Source organism: Peromyscus leucopus, chromosome 2, assembly GCF_004664715.2.
Source record: "Peromyscus leucopus breed LL Stock chromosome 2, UCI_PerLeu_2.1, whole genome shotgun sequence".
Lineage (NCBI taxonomy): Eukaryota > Metazoa > Chordata > Mammalia > Rodentia > Cricetidae > Peromyscus > Peromyscus leucopus.
The window spans coordinates 57,165,760-57,193,704 of NC_051064.1; the positions used below are offsets into that span (position 1 = coordinate 57,165,760).

General features: G+C 47.8%; 3 protein-coding genes across 8 annotated transcripts in view; 2 read left to right on the forward strand and 1 right to left on the reverse strand.

Annotated features, from left to right (window-relative positions):
* Tmod1 (tropomodulin 1) overlaps window positions 1-3,404 on the forward strand; it is a 75,768-nt gene extending 72,364 nt beyond the window's left edge. For all 3 annotated transcript variants that reach the window (XM_028882797.2, XM_037202589.1, XM_028882798.2), the window contains one exon: window positions 1,888-3,404. In XM_028882797.2, coding sequence (XP_028738630.1) covers window positions 1,888-1,952 — 65 coding nt within the window. In that variant the 3' untranslated portion in view covers window positions 1,953-3,404. The remainder of the gene's footprint in view (window positions 1-1,887) is intronic.
* On the reverse strand, window positions 2,319-26,766 carry Tstd2 (thiosulfate sulfurtransferase like domain containing 2). Of its 3 annotated transcripts, none has more exons than XM_028882796.2 (10): window positions 26,684-26,766; window positions 24,135-24,342; window positions 18,593-18,906; window positions 16,171-16,291; window positions 12,165-12,290; window positions 11,316-11,421; window positions 8,006-8,124; window positions 7,416-7,574; window positions 6,710-6,848; window positions 2,319-4,513 (listed from the first exon to the last, which is right to left on the reverse strand). In XM_028882796.2, the coding sequence occupies exons 2-10, from the start codon at window positions 24,297-24,299 to the stop codon at window positions 4,281-4,283; spliced, it is 1,482 nt and encodes a 493-aa protein (XP_028738629.1). In that variant the 5' UTR covers window positions 24,300-24,342; window positions 26,684-26,766; the 3' UTR covers window positions 2,319-4,280. The 3 variants fall into 3 exon arrangements, with proteins under 3 accessions (XP_028738629.1, XP_028738627.1, XP_028738628.1); XM_028882794.2 differs by lacking the exon at window positions 26,684-26,766 and adding an exon at window positions 26,573-26,667; XM_028882795.2 differs by lacking the exon at window positions 26,684-26,766 and adding an exon at window positions 26,573-26,666 and having other exon boundaries at window positions 24,135-24,339.
* The window catches only part of Ncbp1 (nuclear cap binding protein subunit 1), a 41,007-nt gene continuing 39,769 nt past the window's right edge, over window positions 26,708-27,945 (forward strand). The window contains exon 1 of one of the 2 annotated variants that reach the window (XM_028882791.1): window positions 26,708-27,079. In XM_028882791.1, the coding sequence (XP_028738624.1) occupies window positions 27,046-27,079 (34 nt within the window). In that variant the 5' untranslated portion in view covers window positions 26,708-27,045. The remainder of the gene's footprint in view (window positions 27,080-27,945) is intronic. The other variant, XM_028882792.2, reaches the window with a different exon arrangement.

The following is a 27,945-nucleotide window of genomic DNA, read 5'->3' on the forward strand; positions in this document are numbered from 1 at the left end:
AAATGAGTGTCCCTTTCTGTGAAAGGCAGTTCTTAGGAACCATGCACCCAGATCTAGCCTCATATATCTGAGGGAGGGTAATGGGAGCACCCCCACACCAGGTCCCTTTCTACACACTCCATCGAAGGCCGGTGCTTAAGGTTGCATTCCTAGCTCTGTAAAATGGCCTTCTTCTCTGAGGGAGGGGTTGGTCCTGTGAGGAGCAGATGAGACGCAGACATGTAACCAAATCACTGAGAGGCAGGAGGCTGAGGCTCAAGATGAGTAACAAGTTTTGGCTCCATCTGGGTCTAGCTTTGTTATTTTTTGTTCGTTTGAGGCAGTTTCATGTAGCTAAGACTGGTCTTGAACTTGCTATGTCTCAGAGACTAGCCTTGAACTCTTCATGCTCTTATATCCACTTCCCAAGTGCTGTGATTACAGGGGTGTGCTACCATATCCAGTTTTTCACTAGCTTTCTGGCTTTAAGCAAACATCTTATCCTTGTTCCATTTCCTTATCTGTGAAATGGAAATGCCAGCATGCATGTCCAGACCTTTAGAGGGGCTTCTGTTCAAATCCTAGTTCTGCATGTCAGTGGGTGACTCGGACTGTAGGTATGGAGAGGCACACGGATAGCTCACAGGCATGCTTGCACAGCTAACGTGGGGTTGGGAGTGATAGGCTCATTTGTAGAAGCTGCACATCTGGACAAGCCTCTTCTGTTCTTTTGTTTTGTTTTTGTTTTTTGTTTTTTGTTTTTGTTTGTTTGTTTTCGAGACAGGGTTTCTCTGTGTAGCTTTGCGCCTTTCTTGGGACTCACTTGGTAGACCAGGCTGGCCTCGAACTCACAGAGATCTGCCTGCCTCTGCCTCCCCAGTGCTGGGATTAAAGGCATGCACCACCGCCGCCCAGCTAGGTTTTGGTTTTTGTTCCTGTGCAGATTCTCAAACTGTGTGACACTCTTAGTCACCTCCAGGAATTGGACTAGACAGTGTCTTCCTTCCAGATTGCCTACCCATCCTGGTTTGCTTTCCTTCTTCTGACCTGAGGTTAGGGAGGAGGTTGAGACTCACACTGGGTGCCTGTGAGCCTGAGACCTGCTTCTAGCTCTTGGCCACACCTTTACAATCACCTGCTTCATCTGAGTCATATGCAAGCTGACAGGGTGTTGGAGCTCATGGGCTCTGATCTGGTGGCTGCCAGTCCACCTCAGCTTAGGAACTGGAAGCCATCTTAGAGCGATGAACAGGCAGCAATGGTCACCTGCCTCTGCCACCTCAGCAGACCTCTTGATTGCAATCTCCCCACCCTACAGCCTTCCCTGACCTTGTGTTTTCTTGTAGTGAATCTAGCTTGCTTCTTAGTCTTCATCCGCCAATACCATGTTCCCTCCCATTACCCTGTCAGCCCTAGCCATTCTCTAAGCTTGGCTCTTCTGTTTGTAACCTCCTGGCTCATACCTTCCTCTCATACATTTAACTGTCTTGTGAATAGCATTTGAGCATGAATTGTCTTGCTCCTGGGGGGAATGTCACTGTTAAAACATGAGGGGCAGGAAAATTTGGGGTATTTTTCAGTTATTGACATAGGCAGGAGGCAGGCCAGGCACTCTCAGGAGGAGCAAAGGGAGAAACATTTCAGCAGGCTAAGACCCCAGTCTTAAGACTGGCTAAAGTTAACTTTGCTCAGATCCAGTCTTCAACTGTGGAGCCCCTGTAGGCAAAGGCAAACAGTGTGTGTGGGGGTGGGGGGAACTGTGTGGTCAGCCATTTAGATGTCCACCCTACCACAGAATCCCATTAGTAACCAGGGTTGTAACTGTCTCTAACAAGCAGACTGACCTTTGGGCCAGTGTGCCAGGACCGGCAGGACGGCTGCTCACATCTCCTCCCCATTCCTTTGCAGTGAGGAAGAGGAGGCTGGCAGACCTGACGGGACCCATCATTCCCAAGTGCCGTAGTGGTGTCTAGTGTGCAGAGGAAGCCCACGCCTGTGAACTGGACGTGTGCTGTGGATGATCTGTGTTCCCCAGTGGAGACCAGGAGGCAAATGCTGGCGTGGAACTCTTGTGGTTCAGTTCTTTGTGCACTAAGGTTTAGGTTAACTAGTGACTGTAGTTGAACCTTTTATAAAATATGGTCAATGTGAAGTTTTCTTTAGTCACAGAAGTTCAGTCTGGTTATTATTTAAATGAAGAAGCCCTCAAACCGGCAGATCTTGCTGCAGATGCATGACAGTGGCGGTACCAGCCCAGGAGTCCCTCGGTGGCCATGCTTTGGTATTTAGGTACATTTACAACATGGAACGCGTCAACACAGAGCACTCTCGCCAACTAGTTTGGAAGTGCTGTAAAACGCTTTATTACAGGTTTGATCACAGCAGCTCAGTCAGAAGAACAGCTAATCATGACTTTTCCACCCCACCTGAAACTTTAGCCTCAGATTAAAGCTGCCAAACTGATTCCAGAATCAAACTCCCTCCCCCCAAGAATGAAAAACAAGCTGCAGAATCTTCTAAGAGTCAGAAAGACACAGGATTCCTTCTGCCAGGTAAGAGAAGGGGGAAGAAAAAGGCAACGGTGAAATTTCAAGTTTTAAAATCTACCACCCCAGGCAACAGACATATTCCTGAGTGCTCTGTGTGAACACCTGGGATGTACTCACTGCAGACAGAAATCATTTTTTCTTTATTGAATGCCAACTTCATGATGGATGAAAACCTCTTCTGTTACCTCAGTGGGCAAATGGCCTATGTGAGGCCAACACCACTGGGTAAATTTCCAGTCCACTGTGGCTGTGGTATTTAGCATGGCCCTGCTTACAGACACCAAGTGCCTGCCTGGTCACTTATGAGACACATCAAATCACACAGAACTCTTGCCTACAAATGAAGCCTTTGAAGGACAGCAGTGCACAATGTCCAAACGGCATGGAATTAGGAAATTCTGGCCAAACGACACAAGTGATTACTCTGAAACCTAAGTTGGGCGTTCCTACTGGGTCCCTTTTTTAACACCACGGGAGTCAGTAAAAATGTTAAAACGTTGTTCTTGTGCCTTCTAATAGACCACAGTGCCAGTTAAGCTAGTGTTTTGTTGTTGCTTTGGGGGATTATTTCCTTAGGAATTCAGCCGATATTATAACCATGACAAGGCTCAACAGCTGTTGAGCACACGCCAGGGGGCTTCTCACAAGGGAAAGTCCTGCACACTGGACTGCAACGCTGTGGACAGCACAGGGTAACTAGAGGTGGCGCCGGGGCCTCACCACTCTGACAGTGCCTAGTGAGGCTGCACATGGGCCCAGGAGTGGCACCAAGCTGCAGGGACGGCCAGCCCCACTCAGCTTCTCCTTGAAACACAACTGCAGCTGCATTCTGCATCACTGGAAACTGCAACAAAATATTAAAGCCATTGGTCTACGTGTGGCTGTGTGTGCTTCTTAAGACTCGTGGGATAGGGACATGTGCCACAGGTCAGAAGGCTAGAGAGCGGCTATGCTGGATGACCTCACTAAGAAAGTGTCTTGTGTCCCAGGTGTCCTAAAGCCTGCTGCTCATCTGGATCCCTAGAGGGAACACTTAGAAGGAAAGAGAGGGGATGCTGGGTAATGCAGGGCTGTTAGGTGGACATCTTTCAAAGAAACCAAATCAATAAAAATGTAGGCCACTTTGAGGCCACCTCTCTCAGATGAGCTGTGGGTCTGGCCTGGGGCTGGCATTTTCTGTGAAAGGACAGTGTGAATCCTTTAGACTCTGAAGGCTACATGGTCTCCGGCCAGCTACTCAGTAGTGCCATGATCTCATGTAAAGGAATGGCCGGATTCAGTCAAGTCTTCAAAGCAGAAAGTGGTCAATACCACAGATTACAGATCTCTTCGGGCAGCTGGGGAAGAGGCTGAGGCAGGGGAAGGTGGCAGCTGACCTGGTTTAAGAGTCCATGCCCGGGGTAAAAAGGTTTGCCGGCAAGAGCAACGCCCACTACCCAGCCGCACGGCAGAGGAGACATGGCGCAGCCGCCAAGCTCAAGGCTCCTCCCCTCAGCGTCCTTGGGATCCACAATGTTCACCTCCTTCCAGGCTCTGGCATCTTCTGAATCAAAACGGGTAGACCAGGTAGCCAACACTGGACTCCCTGTCCCCTCTGCCTGTGGCCATCTGCTATGGTGGCAGTGACCAACATGGAAGTCCCCTTGACAATCCACACAGGGCCACTTAAGCCTGTATTGTGAAGCTTATGGAACGCTGAAGATGCCACTCAGCCTCACCAGCATCAGGCCCTGGCTCCAGGTTCACAGGGACTCACGCACGCTGCTCCTGTGGGATGCGTGGCCTCCGGGCTGTACACTCACATTCTTCTTTAAAACTGTCCTGGGTGGGGCCTGAAGCTTGCCTGCCCCCTTTGTCTTGACACGTAACACAACAGGCTGTGAATCCTTGTCCTTGACAAGCAGAACAGGTCAAAACGAGCTGGCGGCATTGGGGAGTAGAACAGAGTTTATATTGGTCCCACGGGGCTCCACAGTATGAACATTCTAGGGAAGAAAAAGTTTTATTATTCTCTCTCCCTCTCCCCTGCCTCCTCCCCAACGCCCCCCACCTCTCACACACACAAAAACCCACAGAGAGAGAGAGAGAGAGAGAGAGAGAGAGAGAGAGAGAGAATACTTATCCACTGCCCAAATACAATAAATATAACCCTGAGTTCACTAGAATCTAGTATACTCTTGTGGTCCAAGGGAATGTTTCCAAGTCAGGCAGGGTGGCACCAACTATAACCCCAACACTTGGAAGGCTGAGACAGGAAGATTACAAATTCAAGGCCGGCCTGGGCTACATGCACAGTAAGACCCTGTCTCTGAAATAGGAACAAACAGATCAAAAAAATAGTATTCCTATCTTCTAAGAAAGAGAAAGGCCTCTGTTGGGGGTCAGTGTGGTGAGGCTTCTGGAAACCATGTTTTGACTCACCTTCACCCATACATTATTATTTTTTCCATCCAGAAAACAGGTTCATCTCTTTCTCCTGAGCACTTCTGAAACCAGCTTATTACCCTGAGATAAGCTCCCTTTCCAGGGGGATTACATACCTGAATACAGATGACCCCACATCACATCCAACTTGTAAATGCACAACTGTCCACCCCAGGCCACTACCAAAGGCCATTGCCTGGACATCTGACCACCCAACTCCTGAACTGCTCATTACTTCCTTCTCAGCCTGTATTTCCTGGCCAACTTGAGGCACCTTTGAAAATACCACAGTTGCCCTTGCTTGGCTATGCTCTCTTTGGCCTTTCTCACACTCACAGTCACATGCAGACACTCAAGTCCTGTAGGTATTTCCTCTATAAAATCACTAATTTGTTTTCTTTTCTTTCTTTCTTTTTTTTTTTTTTTTTTGGTTCTTCGAGACAGGATTTCTCTGCGTAGCCCCAGCTGTCCTGGAACTCACTTTGTAGCCCAGGCTGGCCTTGAACTTACTGAGATCCGCCTGCTTCTGCCTCCTAAGTGCTGGGATTAAAGGTGTGTGCCACTACCGCCCGGCTCCTAATTTGTTTTCTACTTGTCATTCGAGGTTTTAAATGAGACAAATATCAGGCCATCATAATGAGTGAAAAGATCAGTACTGTAGGCAGGCAGGATGGCTCCTCAGTGCTTTGGTAAAGGCATACTAAGAATGACGGCCTGAGTTCGACCCCCAGGATCGACATGGTGGGAGGGAGCCGACTCCCGTAGTTTTCCTCTGACCTCCACACATGCGTGGTGGAACGTACACGAGCACATGCGTAGATACATAAATGTAATTTTCACAAGACAGAAAGGATGTGAGTAGACTAACCCAAATCTTACTCTCTAACGGGTCTGTATTCACAGTGTTCTAGAAACTATGACTGATTCAGAGCCCACTGAACTGCAGTATCCATGGCAACCGACCTGGAGGCCTGCCCGGCCCTTTCCTGACTGCCTGGCCCAGCCCTGCAGGCAAACTAATGACCTGCTGCAGCGGCCACCCTCACGGCCCTGCTCCTGCTCGTCCCTTCCCACCTCCCACGTGCACTCTGGGACACGGGGCGCTCTGGGGGGCTCATCTGGCCGTGTCAGCAGGTGCCCCTTCCCCCTCCTGGCTTCCCAGAGAAGAGCAGCAGTCCTGGGGCACGGGAGTGCAGGTGGCCGCCGTGCTTCCTGGTAGGAGTGCACACGAGCCCTCCAGTGTGCACTCGTGTTCAAGACCACCTGATTCTACTCTGCTGCTGTGGATTATCTGGTAGCCTGGCAATGACTGTGGACCCTGTCTACAAAGAATCATTTTAAATGAATAAAATCAAATGCACAGCATGACAAGGGAAACCAACTGTATAGAAATACAAAAGAGCAAAGTATCTTCAAAACGTGCGACCCAGCAAGAGCCATGTTATTTGTAACATTAAATACACGAGCTAGTCACCTACAGCACCAGCAGTGGATGTGGCAGTACGGGAATCCCACCACTGTCTGCATTTTAAAGCACTTGCCTACCTAGTATACGGCATGGCCAGGACCATCGATGCCCGTTTCATTCCTGCATCTCCAGCTGCTGGGGAACAGAACGGTGGCCCAGTGACCTTCCCTTCCCCATGTCATTCCAGGGTGGCAGTCCTGGAATGCCTTTCCTGGGCAGTGGTCCAGAATGGTGAATGATTCTGACCTGACAGAATGTGGACTCTGGACCTGGACCTGAGCTGACCTACCTGATACCACAGAACTGTTGTAGGCCAGGGCAAACCGCTCATCAAAGACAAACAGCTTCCCTTTGTAAAAACCCTCAGGAAACTCTTCCAGGTACTTGTGGATGCCACCCTTGAGCTGAAACACTTCCTTACACACTCCCTGGATAGAGAAAAAACATTACGATGGTGAAAGAAACAGACTTTAGAAGCAGCTCCATGGTGGTGAATGCCCAGGCACAGCATCCACCACCTGTGCCCATCAGCCAGGGGCTCCCAGTGGCCTCCTGAGGGGTGGAAAATGCTGACCAAAGGGCCAAGGAACCACCTGGCTAGACCTGGCCTCCTGGGGGATGGGTGGCGACAGCAGTCAGGCCCTTCACCCTCTAAGACCCTGGGAAGCCTAACTATTTTTGCTAGCCCCTAAATATAGGAAGGCATCTGTCGGGACATGCAATGTTCCTGAACGTGCTCTTCTTGGGATCGGGCACAGGGATTAGGACAGGGAGCCACTCAGCTAAGCTTGCTCCTTTGTACTTGACGAGTCTTCACGACGGCTAAGTGCGGCAGGCTTAAGCAGCTCAGCGTCTACACTTACAAACCCCATGCTGGGGCTGTGCCAGGGAAAGAAGACCCTGCAGCTGGCTCGGGTGAGCAGGGGGGAGGGTGGGGGAGGTTGGTGGGGGTGGAGCTGTCTTCACCCCTGTGTGCTGGGCCTGCAGTGGCTCACCTTGGCTCTGAGGTATGCAGAACCCCGCTCGCAGCGGATGCCCCCAGTGCAGTACATCAGCACCCTCTTCTGCCTGAAAATGTCAAGGTTTTTGTCAACGTAGCTAGGGAAGTAACTGAATTTCCTGATGTCTGGTGCTAAGCAGCCCTGGAATCGTCCCTACAACATAGGGACAGAAGGAAATGATTAGAAAACGTACCTGCTGGGAACCCGGTTCTTTCCGCGTAACAACCCCACCTGGGTAACAAGCATCTGCTACCCAAGGTTTGCATCCCACACTCTCACCCTTTAACTTCAAGATCTGGAACTAGACACGGGGCTAGGCTTGTGGGTTCCCTTCCTACAGATCCCCCAGGGGAACGGTCAAGGTTACAGTGGCAGCTTTCACAAGGTCACTGGCACACGCCAGGAGGAGGTTCATGGGAAACAGAATCATTTTATGAACTCGTATTTCCTTAGACTTTCTCAACAGACTTAGAGTTCAGTTTTCCCCGATGCTGCCAGCACAGGAAGGAGACTCAAGGTTCCACACGAGACGTGTGCTGTGCTGCACACACACCCTGCACGGCGCTCAGTTCTGCTTTACTTACTATTTTGCTTTCATAGAAGTTTCTGCAGTCCAGTAGGATAGTGTCACCTCGGTCCTGATTTGCCTGCGATAAAAGCTTTTCTATTTCTTTATGAAATTCACCAGGGGATAAATGGATTCCTAAAACCAAGCCAAACAATTACATTAAAACAACAGGAAAATCTAATCACAACTGTCCCAACCTAAGTGTGGACTTTGCTTCTTTCCATCTAAACCTCTTTTCACTAATTACAATTCAAAGAATGACAGTATCTGATGATCAGGATAAAACATCTCAGCATCCCAGGCATCTCCATCTCCTTGCTCTAACCTGAGACTACAGAGCTCCGACAGTTGAGAAATAAGGGATTATTCTTAAACTAGATGCTTAGGGATTTATGTGGAGTGCCAGCACACTGTGTGCTGGGTGGTCACTAGTGAGTAAGGAAATGGAGAGGGTCCTGCTGTCAATGTCAATGTCAACATGCTCAGGATTCACTACAGCCTTCAAATTGTCAGGTAACAAAGTTGACCCTAAATTCAAGTCTAAGACCTTGGCTTAGGCCAAGGTAGTTGAGAGCACGGTGTTATGGGAAAGTCAGAGCACGTGTGTGTTTGATACAAGGGTAAGGAGAATATATCTAAATGTGCGCATGCAGAAGAGAAGGGGGGTGACAACACACATGAAAAAGAGGACGGGAGAGGGAAAGAAAAGCTCTACGACAGGAGAGGGCTGAGAGAACGGACTCTAGTCTGTGGAGCCTTCGCCTTAGACTCCCAGAACAGAAACATCCCCAGACATCTCACTCACTGTGAAGAACTCAGAGTGAACCTTGCATTGTGGGATAATTACACTTGGGGGGGGGGTGGGTTGTGACATAGTTATCCACCACTCATGACAGAGCTCTATGGCACCACAGGAGCCTCGCTGTATTCAGCACGAACCCCAATAACCATCACTAGTTCCCCAAACCTGGAGAGCAAAGGGCCCCTGAGCAGTCTAGGCTCCCAGCTCTCTATCCAGGCCTGTGCTATTCAGGCCATGTCACATCATCACATGGGTCCCAAAATGGTGATGTCAAAAGTGAGCTTCAAAACTATGAGGAGGAGCATGGGAGCTCTCTTTGTCTTCTCCCTGCAGCAGGGAACTTCAGGGAGCCCAATGTGTTCCCTGCTGCTGCTGTTACTGCTGCTGCTCTTCTGGCAGAGAGGGCCCAAATAGACAAGAGGTCCCTTTAATCACCTCCCTCAGCAGAAGGAAGCCCAGGCCAGCCTCCCTTCAGCTCCCAAGCAGCGTCCTGCCACACCAAGGAGAGATGCTGTCATACTACCTCCTGCTAGGACGGGACACCAGGCAGACACCCCTACCTCGGTCCTCTCTCTTCATGCAGGAGCCTATTTCCAAGATGCCTTTGTCTCACCCCCTCCCCCCTTTACCCTTGGCCTTCTCTTTGATATTGACCCATGAAAACTTACTATCTTTGAGGGGGTGGCCCTCTGTTCTTTGAGGGAAGGCAATGCTATCCTGGAGCAGTCACACAAGTGGAGGCAGAGAAGGGACTGAACCTGAACTGATCAAGGCTCGGGCCCAGAGCTGTCTAGCACAGATGCTGCTGGTCACCTGTGGATGACAACTCCCTGAGTGTACTCTGAGGAAGGTGACAGTAAGTGTGACATACTGCATTTCAAGGACTTAGTATGAAAAAAGTAAATCTCATTAATAGTTTTATATTCAGTACATACTGATATGTTTTGGACATGTTAACCATGTTATGCAAGCTCATTTCACCTATTTCTATTTACACTAGAAATTGAAAAACAATGTTATGTGGCTCCCGTATTTCTACTCGACAGCATAATTCTCAATCTAAAGAGCAATCTAGGGGAGATAGGTGAACAGAGGACCACCCTATTGGGATGTAATTAGGACTATTCCAAGACTGGGGAACTCTACAGACAAATGGTTGGGTGCCTTCAAAACTAACCTGCAGGGCAAGCAAGATGGCTCAGTAGGTAAAGGAACTGCCTTCACGCCTCATGATCTGAGTTTTATCCCCAGAACCCTATGATGGAAGGAGAGAACCAAGCCTCACGAGTTATCCTCTGACTTCCACATGCTCGCTGCAGCTCACAAGCCCATACACACATACTCACACAAATATATACAAGTACGTGTGTCTCCAGGAGATACAGTCAGCTGAGGACTACCCCATGGGACGCAGTTAACACTATCCAGACTCTGAGAACCTCCACAAGCCAAAGGACTGAGATCCTTGAAAGCCAATCTGAATGCACAAGCTTAAAGACTCGCTGAAGAGAGCTTACTTAAATCTGTTTTATTTGTGTGGAGGTCAGAGGACAAGCTCAGGCATGAGTGTTTACCTTCCATCTCGTCTGCAAGGGACTGCTGTGTGTCAGCTGCCTGTGACTCTCTGAGGGTCTCCTGTTCCTGCTCCCCATCTCACAGCAGGAGCTCTGGGGTTACAGGTGTGCACACTGTGACACACCCGAGTGGCCAGTGCTTTACCCAGTGAGCCGTCTCAGCTCCTCGTATTTAATCCTAATAGAAACTTCAGAAGTCATGACACAACTGGGAATTCACTGACAAGATATTTATGAAGTAATTACTGCTAAAATGTTTTAGACATGGTTAATAGTAAAAGCTAACTGTTAACCTTTCTTTTAGAGGTATCTACTGAAATATTTATGAGTGAAATAACATGACACAGAGGCTCTCTTTAAAGTGATCTAGGATGGGAGAAAGGAATGGGGTGAGAGGACAGTTTGCCATGAATGAGTAGCTGCTGAGGCTGCATGGTAAGCATATGGAAGTTCATTCTATTATTTTCTCTACTCTAGTTAGTGTTTGAAAACTTTCATGGTAAAAAGTAAAACAAAACCAAAAATCCCCACCAAACAAATGTCTTTCAGTCATCTATAGTAAGCACAGGGAAGCAGGGATTGAATGTTCTAGAACACTGCTTTGGTTTTGAAAGCTATTTGCTTACCGTGACAAAAGCCCACATGCTCTTTCTGCTGATGAACTATTTGCAAGTAATAACCACATCACTTTCAAATTGCTCTCTCTGGAAAGAGGAAACAACTTCTTGCCAAACCATTACTGAGAAAAATGTGCTATGGGTCTAAAGGTGAGCCTTTAGTTACCATAAGCACCACAGAAGCCAGTTCAAATCCTGGATAGACGGTTAGCTGCCCTGTGGCTATTTCAGAGAGAAGATCCACTGGTGTCTGCTGATCAATGTCTCCCTTTCTTGCTTGCCTATTATGCTTTATCTCTATGACAAGAGCATGACTCTACGACAGGAGCATACCAGGGTTCTTGTAGGAGATCTGACTGGGGCTGACCCCCATAGGCACGATCTCTTCAAACACGCCGACTCGCAAGTCCGGGAAGCAGTGAGCACCTCCTCTGCTGCTCTGGCCAAGGAGAAACAAGACAGAGTTTATTGTCCCACTGCCAGCTGAAGACAAGTGCCAAATATACAAATTATGGTCTGTTTTATGGTGTGATAGCTGAAATTTTAAACCTCAAATTAGGGGTAAAAAGGAAGTGTCAATGGAGATAAAGCCATGATCCAGAATGTTCCAGATAATTTGACATGTTAATAAATGTTCACTGTGCCACTTCCACATGCAAGAACATTATGTTTGTAGGGCTCTGAACATGTAAGTCAGCACCACTGAGCCACTGATGTGATCGCACGCCAGCTCTGGTTGGGGAGCAATGGCAGCTTGGGAATTATCGGGGTGTCCCGCCAGCTCACCACTCACTGTGCTGAAGCCTGAAGGACTGAGACACAGCACTTCTGTTGACAGAGCCACAGCTTTCCTCTCAGGTGGTGTCAGCTTTAACTTGGGGTTACTGAAACCATAGTCCACCACGGAGATCTGCCAAACAGTCTCTCCAGTCAAAACACGCAGGTTTCAGATGCCAGCTTGTCTAAGTGCAGCATCCTTACAGGAAGGGAGACTGGGACCAGGAAGGGTACTGACTGATTCTGCAAGGTGCCATGGTCACTTAGTGGCAGCAGTGATAAGCACGCCTTTCATCGCACCGGCTTGGAACTCAAGGGGAGGGGGTTGTCTGGCTCTGTGCACACTCTTCAATGACCCACACCAGCAGACTGCTCGAGCTTTAGTTCATTTCCTGCTTCTCTTACCTTAAAATCGTCCTCACACAGGTAATCCTTAAATAACGGGCAAGAAAGCATGGCTTCCACGTAGAGTCTGGTGGCCACTTTACTTCCTCCAACGGTTCCGTTGATTCCTTCGGTAGCGATCCGGATCTGAGACATGGGATGGTGAGAAGAGTGCTGTCTTAGCTTGGCTGTCTTCCCAGGACAGACTAAAGGTCCCTTTCATGTCAAGGAGCATGACAGGAAGAGCAGAGGCTCTTACAAGACAGCACGTGTGTCCCTCTGAAGCAGCGGGACCCACTGGTCAGCTGAGGAATTCAGTCCATATGTGCCAAACAAGAACAAGGGACTGAGACCTCTGGAAAGCCTGTTTGGTCCAGAGCTCCAACTGCCCAGTAACAAAGGGGGTTCTGAGATGAGTCTAAACCCAGGCTGTAGACAGAGCTTCCAGAGGCTAGGGAAGAAGATGAGCTCCACCACTTCCTCACAGGTAGCCCAAGAAGCTTCAACTTTGATGTCTCCATGCTACTTTCATAGGTACGACAATGCCAAAAGTGAATTAAAAAAAAAAAAGTCCACTGAAGAGACTTTACCCCAGTTCTAAAGAGGGAACTTATCTGATAGTGGGATGCACATGTCACCTCTGCATGGAGGCTGAAGGAAAGCCACCATCCCAAACCTATAGGCTGTAATTCTAGTTATGTTTTGCTATCCCCACCCAACAGGAGACAACAAAGCACGACAGCCTCGGGAGCAAGGTCAGGAAGTCCATCTGAGAACAGTCCGGCGGAGGCGAGGGTGAGTGCATGTTTCTATGCGGCTGTTTCTGGGTAGGCGGGCCAGTTCTTTCCCATTTCATTCTCATCTCAGAAACCAAATGCACGCCATGCACATCCACTGCCTAGGACAGTCACCTCTAAACTCCCTCAGGAGACGTGCAGTATCTATCAGAGGTGCTCTTTGGGGAAAGGCCTTGTCAGTAAGAAACTGAGACAAGCAACAGTTAGCACTGTGGAGCACCTGCTGAGACAGAGCTCCACAGTCTCATCTCCAGTCCACAGACCAGAAAAGGGCAGCCACGGCTGCAGAGCAGTCAAAGAATTGGTGAGTAGTGGATCTGTGACTCAACTGTCGTAGGATTCAAATCTCATCATTTGTCCTTTCCAGTCTGAATGTATCCCTCACATTTTATTAATGAATCCATTCACTTTATGTGTATGTGTGTGTGCCTGCATGTATGTATTCGTACAAGTGTGTTCAGGAGCCTGTGAAAGTCAGAAAAGGGCACTGGCTCCCCTGAAACTCCACTTATATCGACTGCTGTGAGCTGCTCTGTGGGTGCTGAGAATTGAACCCAGGTTCTCTGCAAGAGCAGTAAGCATTCTTAACTGTTAAGCCATTTCCACAAGTCATTCTCAAATTTCTTAAGGTCATATGATGTACAGCAAGGAACACTCAGGTTCTCCTTTCCTTACCTAAGAACCAATATTGTCAAAGCACAGCACTAAAGTATCTCATTAAACTGGCCAAGTCTTTGAAGTCTAGAAATTTGGATCTGAGATCCAGGAAACTGCTGCCACCTGGTGGACGGGATTGCTCACTGCTAGGGTGCCACAGGCTGGGCCTAAAAGGAAAGGCCTCCTAGAGCAAGAGACCTTTTATCTCTGTATGTAGCCTAGCCTGCTCTTGAAATTGCAGCAATCCTCCTGCCTCAGACTCTTGAGTGATGAGATTACAAAAATGTACCACCACACTTAGCTTGAAACCAAAATTAGACTGATTTCATAATTCTGTACATTTTGTATGAACAGTCATCTTTCTTGTTGAGAAAGTTCACTGAATAGAGATGGTGATATATATTCAGAATACAAATACCAGTTTCTAAAACTATGTGCTAGGAATTAGGATACATTGTTGAAAAGTAAAGCCCCTGCCCCCACAAGCTCACAGGTCAAGATGCAAAAAGTCAGAAACAGAGAGCGCTGGAAAGCTATGAAAGGGTCGAGGATGCCCCCGGAGGATACTTAAGAAAATGAGTTCAGGTGGGAAGGCAGAAAGGGTTCCGAGAAAGTGTCATTAAAATGGACAACGGAAGCTTCGGGAACTTAGACTAGGGAAACGGTGGGTGTGGGAGTGCTCCCTGAAGAGGGTTTGTCAAGGAAAAGGCAAACCAAACAAATCTTGCTAGGTCCCAAGAAACTGGAGGGCACAGCTGGAGTGTGAAGAGTGGCCAGACCAAGGGCCCCACCCTGCAGCAGTGGAGGTGGCCGAGCCCACCCAGTGCTGCTGGAGCTGCTCTAACCAGATCCTTCTGGCTGCCGCATGGAGAGCAGACTAAATGGTGGGTGACAACTAGGAACTGGAGGCCAGTCTGGAACTTACCGCATGGACGAGACAGAGCGGCAGCTTGGTCTAGGGTGGCTGAAGTGGAAAAAAGAAGGAAATGGAGTCCAGGGATACTGCAGTGTGGGGATACACTGTGTACACTAATAAAGCGTGCCTGAGGATCAGAGGACAGAGCCAGCCACTAGATTAGACATGGACACCAGACAGTGGTGGCACGCACCCTTAATCCTATCATGAGAGAGGCAGAGATCCGCCTGGATCTCTGTGAGTTCAAGGCCACACTGGAAACAGAGCCAGGCAGTGGTGACATACACCTTTAATTCTAGTACTGGGAAGCACGCACGCACGCACACGCACGCACACACACACACACACACACACACACACACACACACACACACACGCCTTTAATCCCAGGATGTGCCGCCAGGGCGGAGAGAGGTATATAAGGGGTGAGGAAACAGGAACTAAGGCAGTTCAGCTGAGACCCTTTCAGGTGAAGATTCAGAGGATCTCAGTTAGAGAATTCATGGAGTTGGTGAGGTGAGAGGTGGTGGCTGTGGCTTGTTCTGCTTCTCTGATCTTTCAGCTGGTACCCCAGTCTCTGGTACTGGTTGTTGTTGTTGTTTTTTTAAAGACCATCTACAATGTGAACAGCACTGCAGGGCAGGGTGTGGTGATGAACTGAATGGGGTGAGTGAACCAGTACTTGTCAAATGACATGGGCGTGAAAAATGTCACTGACCTCAGTTTATTAGTAACTAGGGTGTGGAAGAACCTCAGAAGGTTTCTACTGCACTTCCTTTAGATTCAAAATTTGAAAATTATTTAATAGACATAAATGTGGAGAATAAACCACAAACGGCATTTTACAAAAATGAATGTTGTCCTCTCATGCAGAGATGAACGTTGCCGTCTGGGAATATGCTTCTTCCTCTCATCTTTACACACGCACTCGTGGCTACGCTACGGACATGCAGTCTTCCCTTCACTCCCAGTCTCCGATCCTTACAGAGTCTGCCATACACTTGCTCCAGCACTGAGAGCACAGCGCAGCACTGGAGAGAAGCTCCTGGCTCCCCATGCGGCCTGTACGCTGAGGAGGCAGGTTCTACTTTCAGACCATGAGCAAGTCTTTGAGCAAGAGCAAAGGCGGCGCGGGGGGGGGGGGCACTTCACACTGTGCTTCTGGGGAAGCAGCACTGGAGCAGTCGCGCTCAGAGAAGGGAAGGAGGAGCAAACGTCAGTATCTGAGGTGGTAAAAGACCTGGTTCTCGGGAAACAAACAGAGGTGCTATCAGAATCAAACCGACATGCAGAGGCCTCTGGGTTCCGAACATTTCCCTGTCTCAGCCATCAGCCAAGTGTCAGCATCCAGCTGTATCGGGACACAGCCACAGCACTCCTTTAGGTACCACCCAGGGATGGTTCAACCTCCGGGGGAAATGAGCAGGTTTGTTGGGGTTTTTAACAAAGCCTGAGATATTTACTATTCGATTCTTTAGGTATAGGTGACTGACTCCTGGTCTAGAAAATAACACATCAGCAGCTGTTTACTTCATTAGAATGCCAGGTAGGGTTTCCCTTGTTCTGAGAACCTGGAGTGAAGACTTCCACAAAGAGCACAGCTCCTGCAGTCCAGACAGGATGAGGCTGTGCAGGGCACGTGGGCAGCAGGGCTTACCTTGCCTGTGAGGTGCAGGAGTTGGCACAGAGCTGTCTGCCAGGCACAGATCATGTGGGGGTCCTCCAAGTCACAGTAGCAGTAATACAGGAGTACCTCCCCATCCTCGTCGCCCTGGCCACTACAAAAGGAAAGTCAGAGGGCAGGAGCACCCGAGTCACAAGGAGGTCACAGTTCCCAATAACCCAGGCAGAAATGGGAGAACACAAAGATGGAGCAGCTCGTGCCTGTGTTCTTGCCTGTGTTCTTGCTATTCTAACACAGGAGAACTTCTCTTGTGTAGTTTCTCTACATAGGAGCATCTGCGCCGGACTTCTTATATCACAAAAAGCAAATCTGCTTTACTGTCCTCACTCACCACTCACACCCAAGAGACAGATATTACTAACCCCTTTACAGGCAAGCTGGAAATGAGCCACTGTGGCTTAGCCTCAATCAGAAGGCAGCATCCAGTTTGACTGGCTCACCATGAAAAAGGTTCACTTCCTTTTTTTCATATAATCCACTTACCTATGAGACATAGGTATTTTTTATTTTTTTGAGGGGATTCAAGACAGGGTTTCTCTGTGTAGCAGCCCTAGATGTCTTGGAACTTGCTTTGTAGACCCAGGTTGGCTGGCCTCAAACTCAGAGATCCACCTGCCTCTGCCTTCCAAGTGCTGGGATTAAAGGCGTGCGCTGCCACATCTGGCTGAGTCATGTTCTTATTGGCCATACAAGACAAACCTTTCTATGTCAGCATGCTCACACAGTAGCACTAAATCACTAAGAAGACATCAGTACCTTAGGAGAAGAGAGTAATATAGTTTGAAACTAGACTTAAAAAATTCAAAGTAAAGGAAAAGTTTGGATTCTGAAAATCCAGTATGTGGATGGATTCTGAAAATTCAGTATGTGGAGTATGGTGTTCTCCAATAATCTTTTAAAAACATTTTATGCATTTACTATTGTGTATGGTGTTTTGTCTACCTGTATGTGTACCATGTGCATGCAGAAGCCAGAAGAGGGCATCAGATCCCCTTGAATTACAGACAGTTGTGGGCCACCCACTGTGTGCTGGGAATCAAACCTGCATCCTCTGGAAAAGTAACCAGTTCTCTTAACCACTGAGCCGTCTCTCCAAGCCCTTCCCAATAATCTTGATGAATGATTTGTCTGTCCAGATGCATAGTTCTGAATTCATCAGTACCTTGACCAAACAAGTCTGTCTGATTCTTACCTACTCCATTTATTTAGACATTTTAAATCTAAGTATAACTTACAATAAAATTCAAGCATTATGTTCCCATTCAAACTCTCAGAAAGCAGACTGGGTTTACCCTCCAGGCACTCTTGTGTGTGGCTTCTGGTCTCTCAGCATAAAGATCTGACAAACCATTCATGCACAGCCTTGTGCTATTCGCTGTCCATGGCTCGTACTGCACAATGTTCCTTTCTGGTTTTAGTTTGTTTGTTTTTCTGTTTAGCCCTGGCTGTCCTGGAACTCGCTCTGTAGGCGAGGTTGGCCTTAAACTCACAGAGCTCTGCTAGCCTTGGCCTCTGCCTCCCGAGTGCTGGGATTAAAAGTGTGAGGCAGTGCCCCATGTCCTAACAAGACAGTATCCTTCCTTTCACACTCCTGCTATTCTATTTACAGTTGTTTCCACTTCGTCTCCTTAAAGTATTTTTATTTCTTTAATCTCTGTGTGTGTATGATGTGTGTCTATGGTATGAATGTGTTCACGTGTGAATGCAGGCAGGCACATGGGTGCCACTATGTGATGTGGAAGTCGGAGGACAATATTGGGTATCGGTCCTCACCTTCCACCTTGTTTGAGACAGGTCTATTGTTCTTTACTGCTGTGTACCCAACGCTTGCTGGCCTGTGAGCTTTTGGGGATTCTGTCCCTCCTCCCATTTTGCTGTAGGAGTACTAGGATTGCCCATAAGCACTACCATGCCAGGCTTTCCATGGATCCTGGGGATTCAAACTCAGGTCCTCATATTTACATGGTAAGCATTGCCCCCAGTGAACCATTTCTTGAGTCCTTATCATTTTAAAATATAACTAGTTTATTTTTATTTAGCAGACAAAATAATGAGTTGTTTCCAGTATTTTGTTACTACGAATAAAACTGCCACAAACATTCATGTTTAGGCTTTTGTGGGCCTATGTTTTTATTTCTGTTTGTTCTACACCCAGGAGTGGATCACTGGGAAGATGTCTGAATTTTAAAAGAACCCGCCGAACCCTTTTCTAGAGTGGTGGGGCCATCTCTATCCTCACCAGCAAGGACTGAGCATTCTGCTGGTTTCACCGTGTCACCTGTATTTGCCATGGTTGCTCTTTCTCAGTTTGCCCATTTTTGTGGGTTAACTGTAGTTTACTGTTGTGGTTGGAAAGTATTTTAAAAGCAAACCAAACACAGAATAAAAAACGTACCTGCTCAGCTCATCAGGGCTAATGCGGCTTACATCGGGGAGCCAAGCAGACACTTCCTGACTAGGAGGGCGACAGTCTTTCGGCGGGCTCTTCCTGTCTGCAGAGGGGAGACTCTGTGAAGCACTCGGAGCTGCAGTTAGCTGCTTCAGAACAGAAGCGGTCTGCTGGCAAACTTCTTCAGCGTGCTGTGTTGCCACATGTCTGTGGATGCTGGTCTGGTCTGCAAACAGCTGCTGACAGCATCTCCACCATTTTCCTTTAAATTCCAGAGAAGGTGCTGGAACTTGTTTGGTTTTGACAAAAAGGGCAAAGGCCTGCAATTCACATTTCAAACAACATCATTACTTAACAGCCTTAGGTTTCGGGTAACAAGTTTCACTCAATCTCTTATATTACTTTTGGGGGCGGGTTTTTCCAGTTTGGCACCCTGCCAGTCTACGAAGAATTCTAAGAGCAAGAGCATGGGCTTGTATTGCTTTAAGCAACCCATACACTGACACTGGAGTGGTAAGGTATGGCTTCATACCCTGGTCTTCCATCCATGTTCTTCATCCATGTCAGGGACATGGACAAACCTGGACATCTTACTGCTTCCACCTTCCAGACAGTCCTCCTCCACAGTGTTCCCTGAGGTGCGATGTTACTCTGATTCCTCTAAGACAGTAGTTTCAACCTTCCTAATGCTGTGACCCTTGCACACAGTCCTTCATGCTGTGGTGACCCCAACCATAAAATTATTTCATTGCTACTTCACAAGTGTAATTTTGCTAGTGTTAGGAATCACAATCTAAATATCTCTATGCAGGACATCTGGTGTGCCACCCCCAAGTTGAGAACTGCTGCTCTGTCAGACCCTTTTAAACACTCAGAGTTCGCTGCAGAGGCCTCATCTAACATTAGTCTGTGGCACTCCCACTAAATGCCATTTCTTTACTTTCTGGATAGAACATCTTCTATTTTCACGTTTCCACTTAGTTGGAAATACTGGCCCTTCTATTTACCTTTGAAAACAAATGTGAGGAAGTTATTCAGTCCAAATTTCTACTTGGAAAATGTAAATCAAAGAATTACATAAATGTTCAGCACATACTAGAATTATGTCCTTGTCTATAGCACAGAACAGAAACACAATGACTCCTGAATGTTGCCCCACCCTGCTGTTTCGAGCCTCATCGTTTCCTATTTCTTTTACAACCTTAGTTCAGATGAACCAGTCTACTCACTGTTCCTTAATGTCACTTCAACACCTCTGCCCTCCCTGCCCGGCTTATGCTCAGCCTGGCTTATGTCTGGAGCGCTCTTCTTTCCTAAGTCACCAAAATATCTTATCTAACTGAAAAGATGTCCACTGTTTGAAGCAGACGCTTAAGGCAATTACAGCCCAAAGCAGATAAGTACCCCTCAGGAAACTGGCAAGACTGTTCTAAAGTAACAACCTCTTACTGTTCAGCCACCAAAATCCATTTTCCTTTCTCCCTGGGAAACTAGCCTTTGCAATTAAGGCTGTACCACTGTTTCCAAAGGAAGTGACACGTGACAGCTCCACTTCTGGTCCATAAAAACCTCCCACGTGTGCTCCTCTGCTCTCTCTCTCTCTCTCTCTCTCTCTCTCTCTCTCTCTCTCTCTCTCCTCTCTCTGAAATGTGCTGAGGCCAGCAGAGGTAACACCAGGCTGGGTTCTTGCACCCTGTGTGGTACTGAAGATGCCTCATGTCCCATCTCCCAAGTCCAAACTCCTAATGTGCTCTATCCACTACAGGTGTGAGGCCATTTGTTACCGGAGCCTTGGCCACCACAGTTAATACATTAGGAATTTCTACAAGACAAATGAGGAGGAACACAGAGCAAAGGTATCAACACATATGTAACAAAAGCAAAGGGTAGTGCACACCTTTAATCCCAGCAGAGGCAAACAGATCTCTGTAGGTTCAAGGGCAGCCCAAGTTCTAGGCCAGCCAAGGCTACAATGTGAGACTGCCTCCAAAAATAAATAAAAAACATTATTAGAACATTTCCAAGTCTTTTCTTCCACATCCTACATCCAATCCATCAATTTGACTTCCAAATACACCCAAAATCTAACCATCTCTCCCTTGGCTACCACTCCACTGATGCAAGCCACCATCACTCTTCCCTGGATTATTATAATAGCTTCTTAGCCTCCCTCTGTCTATACTTATCACCATTTGTTTTCCATTCAATTGAAATGCTTCTTTTAAAATCTAGATCAAGCCAGGCATGGTGACATGTGGATCTTTGAGTTCGAGGCCAGCCTGGTCCACAGAGCAAGTTCTAGGACAGTCAGGGTTACACAGAGAAACCCTGTCTTGAAACAGTGACAAACCAACAAAAAACATGAACAGAAACCTAGACCAGGTATCACTTCACCGCTCTAAATTCCCCAGAGGCTCTCTTCCTATTCTCTAGGAAATCCCCGATAGCCTGGTTCCTTCCGCTGCTCCTACCGCATCCCGTTTCAGCCTTGTGGCTTTGGCTCAAACATAGCACGCAGGTTTCTGTACTACCTACAGCCTTTGCACTGGATTCTCCTCCCTCCACTATCCGTATGGTTTATCATTCTTCACATCTTCAAATCTTACCTATTGATGAACGAGGACTTTTTCTGACCATCGTAAGTCAGAGAACAAGCTGAAATCTGTTTAAACTTCTCTAACTTTTCCCTATAACACTTACATCATTTAATATATTAGATAGTTGTTTACAATTGTGTTACTATAGTAATAGTTTGTGGCTATCTATTAAAGTTCCTATTATATAGTTATTACTTATTATTACCTATATATAAAGTCTTCTATAAGATGCCTTGACTCTGCAATAGGCAAAATAAAACAGCAAAATATACTACCAGAAGGAGCATATATTCCTCTTTCTGGGACACTCCTGATTATTTAACAAAGATATCAAGAACTTCAAAAATATTCAAATGTTTTAACTCATTTTAGAGACTATGCTGAAGGATCTGAACGTCAGGTAAACATTAGTAAGTAGCACACTGCAAGTAGCAGACAGTGGTCCTTTTCAAATGGGAATCATAACTTACGGAGTACTACTTACCATGGCAATTAGGTAGTTTTCCAGTTCAGTATGAAGCTTTCCCTGGAGAAACGGTCCTGACACCCTACGTGAAAGCCCTGGCCAGACCGGCCGAGGCAGTGTGGCCCTCGTGACACCTTAGGTGCACTGGGCCAGGGGAAGGAATGCAGCAGGGCCTCGCTGTCCCCGGCACTAACTGTGGCGCTGCTGGGACCTGACTTCTCTGCCTCTCCTTCCTTCCCAGAAACTGTGCAGGATGGCGACTACAGCTGAGCATCACAGGGTCTTCATATGAATGATTTACGGCCATTGTTAAAAGGTTCAACACAAAACTCTCTTAGTTACCAACTGAAACCCACGGCGGGCCCCATATCTGCAGTGTGAGCACAAGCACTGGTGTGAGCGGACGCTCCTTCCTTCCATCACTTACCCATTTAGGATAGGTGTTCAGAAGGGAAATGGGTGGATCAAAGAGCATCACGTTTGAAACCAAACTCTGTGTGAGTGCATGCTCTCAACTACAAAGCAGACGAACGGCCTAAGTCTTATTGGTACTTAAGTTTTTACTGTCAATATTTTAAATATCATTCCCCCCAAAAAGCAAGATAAATGCTACTTTATTTTTATTTGCATATTTTTTCTTCGTACTAAGGCTGAATTTTTTCCTACTTTCTCTGATTTGTTAGTTTATATGTACTGTATGTTTTCCTTTTTCAAAAGTTCTAAACTTTATATTATAATTGGGGGGAGGAGCACATGCCATGGTGCACACTTGGAAGTCAGAGAGCAACTCTATGGAATAGTCAGTCCTCTCATCCACCTCTACATGGGTGGTGGGGCTGTGCTAGAGGTGAGGCGCACCACTGATGGACCTTCCTCAACTTGTGCAAGCCCGGACCTGGAGTATGCAGGGTGGGGCATCTGAAATGACAAGCTAGAGCCGTTTTAGTGTTTCTTACAGTTGATCCTTCAAGACAGGCAAGAGGAAAAGGAGATGGCACTGTTATTCCTTCCCAGCCACTGATGAATTAAATGGGAAAAAGGAAAGTTTACAGTGAGGAAACACTTTACAATGAGGAAACCTAGCAGACAGTTCCTGCCAATTACTAAAATGAACACAGTCAGGAACAGGAGCATCAGCACTGGGGAGCACCTGGGAGAATGTGGCAAAATGAACGGGCATTTCTTCCTGGACAGTCTTCCTAAGAAAGCCAACTCTGAATCTCATGGAAGGAATATGAGTCAAAACCAAACTGAGGGCCCATCTACAAAACAACCAGAACTTGAGAGAAAAATGTAGTGTTCTAGTTTAAAGACCAAGCACAGCCGGGCGGTGGTGGCGCATGCCTTTAATCCCAGCACTCGGGAGGCAGAGGCAGGCGGATCTCTGTGAGTTCAAGGCCAGCCTGGTCTACAGAGCAAGATCCAGGAAAGGCGCAAAGCTACACTGAGAAACCCTGTCTCCGAAAAACCAAAACAAAAACAACAACAACAACAACAAAAGACCAAGCACTCAGACCTCTAGGAAGACAGGCATGAGTTCAGGGTCAGCTTTGGCTACATAGCCGAAGAGAAGGACTAAGGTGTGGCAACAACCAAGGGAGTGGGCACTGGAACCAGCTCAGTTTCTGTGTAACCAGGTGAGCTTTCTGCACTTGAGACAAGTGGTGAGTATGAACAGAACCTCTGGACAAGGCCAGTGTGTGCATCATTTATAAAATTCTTCTCACTTTTCTCTAAGTTTGAAATTTTTGCAAAGTAATACGGGTGAAGGACCTCTGTAACCTCTGAATTTCATTTTCAAGGAAACCTGTCTGAGACTGACGGTGGCAGCTGGGAAATTACAGAGATATTTATTCTTCACTGACATAGAGCCAGAAAGAGGCTCCTTTAAGAGGACCACAGGCTGAAGGTGAGAAAGCCAGGTCTCAGCTCCTTAGCCAGCCATTTCCCTGCCGATGGGCCTCTGGATCCCTGCTTTTAAGAAAACGGAGTTTCAGCCAATGTCTCAGCAACAACAAAATACACGGGGCTGACGAAGGGCACCAATACCACCTCTTTACACCCAGTCACGGTATTCTTATAGCCTTGCAGTAGTACCCTGCAATGCCCTGTCCTTTCTTCAAAGCACTGAGCTAGCGAGTGAGACCAAACTTTTTCCCCACCCGCAGCAGCAGCAGCAGCAGCAGCAGCAGGGCTCATTAACACCTCACTAGACGCCAGCTGCCCCACTACCTGTCAGTTCTCCTTACACTACGGTGCTGAGTTCCTGGAGTCTTTCTACAACCGAGTGAGGAAAGACATCCATCCTGCCTGCCCAGGACCTAGTATCCTCAAATACTCCACCATAACATGTAGTTCCAAGACTGCATGCTGCTAGACTAGACCACACTGTGAGATGGAAGGCAAGCTCAGTAATCCACTCCTTCCTGTATGTACTTCACTAACTTTATACACTCGATCATGAAAACACTGACAGCAATTTTACCTTTTTCTTTGCAAATGAGTACTTCTTCTTTGTATTGGCATCTAACTCTGCTTTGAGACTGTTGCTGGGGTTAATAAGATTTGATTCTTTTAAATCCAGATCAGAAAACTTTAAAACACAGGTCTCCAGGCCAACTTCTTCATCTGGTGAAGCGGAAGAAGGCATCTGGATTGATCCGTGGGGCAGATTCCTTTCAGTCAGGTAGCTTCTGAGAGAGAAGAGAGAAGATGCAATGCTCAACTCTTTGGGTACTGGTTGAAGCAAACATGAAGCTAATCAGTCATGCAAATTAGCAGTGGCCACATAACCCAGGCTATCCCATTCACTTGCTCACTCAATAGTATTTATGTGACAACTATGCTTGGCGGAGCACCCTCTACACATTGGGAACAGAGCAGTAAATGCAACAGGAAAAAGTCTGCCCTCTAAAGTTTACAATCTAGTGGAAAAGATAAGCCAATAAACTGATTTTTTAAAAGTCGTTTTAAATTTAATATTTTAAAGAAAAATAAGCAGAGTAAGGAGGCAGGTGAAAGGGCTCTTTGTACCTAAAGGGGTAGGTATAGCCTTTCTGAGGCCATAGCATTTTCAAAGAAACATGAATTGGGAAGTAAGCCATGTAAAAAATGCTGGGTGAATAATAGTAGGAAAGCACTATGTACTTCCCAAATCAACCAATACCAGTGATACTATGGCTTTGTTTCTTTTGTTCTCAAATCTCAGAGCCAAAATTTCAAAATTGCTACTGTGGCCAAATCTCACTGAAATGGATACACTATAACCAATGAACTGTTTTCTTTTTTCCTTTTAGTTACATTTTATCTACTCTGTGTCTACTTGAGCCTAGACGCTTGCCATGGATGTGGAAGAGAGGGGACAACTTTCAGCAGTCAGTTCCCTGCTTCCACATTTACAAAGGCTCCAGGGATCAAACTCTATCATCAGGCTCATGTGGCAGGTGCTTATCTGCTGAGCCATCTTGCCAGCCCCTATTTTTCAAATTAATTTTTCTGAGACTTGCTGCATAGTACAGGCTGGCCTTGAACCCCTAGTAATCTTGAATTTGAGATTCCCTTGTCTCTACTTCCAGAACAGGGTGCCACCATACCAGACCCTAACCTTTACCTTCCTTTTAAAGTCAGCCACCATCACCCCAGTGCAAGGCTCCAGCATTTCTTGCCTGAATTACTGATGCCTAACTACCTACTTGGAGGACTTTTCCAAAGTCTCAGCCTGCTCAGATAATCTGTCCCTGCCTCTCTGATCCCAACTTGTACCACTCTTCCTCTGCTATTATGTCAGACTACAGTGCCTGTCATCATCCTGAAAGGGTCGTTTAGGACTTCAGCTCCAAAAGACCAAAGGCTTCCTTTGGTTCACCATGCAGCTTCACTATCTTGAACAGTCTTGTGTACAGAAGGCGACAAATGTTAATTAATCCAATATAGTACTTGTGGAGTGAAATAAAGCAAGAATTGAAGAGTCAGGGAAATAACTATGTAGGCATCTGATGGTCAGTCATGTAGATTTCAGAGCAGAGACCATTAGGTAAAGGAAACAGTAAGTCTTGATTCCTAAAATGTGAACAAGCAGGACTTATCAGAAGAACATAGTGGTTCACACACAGTAGTGGGGACAGAACCCAAGAAGCCATAGTTCGGAGTTTGCAATGGAAATTCCCGGAGAGTTGGCGGGCATATGATCAAGATGGATTGTTTACGTGCATGGACAGATGAAAAGGGCAAATAAAAGATATTCTTTAGAAAGAAAAAAGTAGGGCTGGAAAGATGGCTCAGTGGTTAAGAGCGCTTACTGCTCTTGCAAAGGACCTATGATTCTGGTTCCCCCACCCCCGCACCCACATGGCAGCTCACAAGTGTCTGAAACTCCAGTTATAGGGGATCTGATGCCCTCTTCTGGCCTCCATAAGCTCCTGCACACTCAGGCACAACCATAAAATATTCATATTTTTTAAGTCCGCGAAGAGTTTTAAACATAGTAGTAAATAAGTTTGATTAATGGACTTGCTCTCAAAGTACAGCGGGTGGTGTTTGTGGATAACAGGAAGTGAAGGGTCTAATGACTCCTCCCTAAATTCATGGATTAAGCAAACGACAAAAACGGCCTTTTACTGAAACCGGTAAGACTGAAGGAAGAGTTTCGGCCAGACCATGGACAAGGCAGTTGGGTGCCCATCAAAGACAGCAGGGCAGAGGGCGTCCACATACTGCACACGTGCAGACGGACAGAGGAACAATTGAAACCAGATCGATCGGTTATCTGCGGCGTCAGCTGGAAGAGGTGGGCGGTAAAACGACCATGAGCAGGTTCGGCCGGGCGGGCCTAACTTCCTTACCGCTGGGGAACGGTTTCCCCTCCCTCCCCGCCCAGGTCTCCCGAGGCAGCTCCGGCCGGGCGGCGAGAGTGAGAACACATACCCGCCGGTCCTAGGCCTTTCCCGGGTCTCCCTTCACCAACTTGGCGCGGCTCCCCGCCCTCGAGCCCACGCCCCCGACGCGCGCGTGCGCAGAAAGTCCCTGGGACGTCACCTCGCTCCGGAAGTCTCTAAAGCCGTCGGCGCAGGGGCCGCCGGGAGAAGCGCGGCGGCGCCGCTGCAAAGCTGAGGCGGGGTCGTCCGGGCCGGGGTTATTTAGCTCGCCATCTGGAAGGCCTCAGGGTGGAAGGCGGGAGGAGGCGGCCGCGCGTGGGCCTGCAGACGCCGGCCTTCCGCCTCGGAGCCCACCCGGTGCTTCTCCGCTTGCGCTTCCGGCAGGCGTCGTGGGCGAGTGCGCCTGCGCGCCGGCCAGTCCGCGCGCCTCGCCGCTGACCGCGCACCGGCCGGCCAGCAGCCCGACGGTTCTGGTATTGCAGGTCGCTCGCAGCTCAGCTCGCCTGCGCCCCCGCGAGCAGCATGTCGCGGAGGCGGCACAGCTACGAGAATGATGGTAAGTGCCCTCTGCCTGGCCGCCGCGCCGGGGTGGGAACTGAGGCCGGGCTGCTTTGGTCCTCGGCTCTCCGGGGAACGTATAGGCAGCTCTTTCTTCCCGGGAGGGTTCTGGGGGCCCGGGAGAGGGAAGCGGCTGGCGCGGCTCGGGTGTGGCTTGTGGCTTCAGGAAAGCGACGGCCTTCCCGCTGCCCCAACTCCTTCAGGCATGGGGAAGGAAGGCCTGGTGAACGCCATGGGCAAACCTGCCGACCCTTAAGACTTGATCACTCCCTGCTGAGCGTGGAAATGCACGTGTGTCTGATGCCTTAGGATTAGTTAGTGCCGGGGATCTAGTGGAGCAGTGTTTTTGTTTTAACCCTCCAGGGGTGCACCTGGAAAGGACCCTGCGAAGACAGGAAAGGAACACAGCTATGACAGAGGTCGGATGAATTAGAATCTGAGCCCTGCTCCTCTACAAGCTACCCATTGATTTCCCTCTTTTAAGCTTCAGGGAAAGAATTCTGCGTCTTACCAACACCCCAGAGTCACTAATAAACAGACACGTGCTGTTCCGTTGGATTGACCTTAAGCATATTCCTCTGTGTAAGAAAGTGCAGGAAAACTAACCTGAGCAGACTAGTATTTCTCATGTCGGCTTTGATAGTCGCCAGCAAGGAGGTCATTGTGTTGTCATCATAAAAAACAAGCTCAATTCTGCACCATTACTGCCCTTCAAGGACACAGGCACACACAAGAGTGGAACTTGGAGCTATTGATATTTTATTGAGTTACTCTTTGAAGAGTGTCTATGGTTAAAGCAAGAAAGACTTTTAGAACCTCAGGGTTTAAATCTGCTATTTACTATGTGAGCTTGCCAGGGTCACA

Excerpts from the sequence above, each read along its gene's own strand:
- Tstd2 (XM_028882796.2), bottom strand. The coding sequence starts at position 24,299 with ATGCCTTCTTCCGCTTCACCAGATGAAGAAGTTGGCCTGGAGACCTGT. Across the intron at positions 8,125-11,315 it reads GATCTCCTACAAGAACCCTG|GAATCCATTTATCCCCTGGT; the intron begins GTATGCTCCTGT and ends GCTTGGTTTTAG. Across the intron at positions 4,514-6,709 it reads CAACAGTTCTGTGGTATCAG|AATGTTCATACTGTGGAGCC; the intron begins GTAGGTCAGCTC and ends TTTCTTCCCTAG.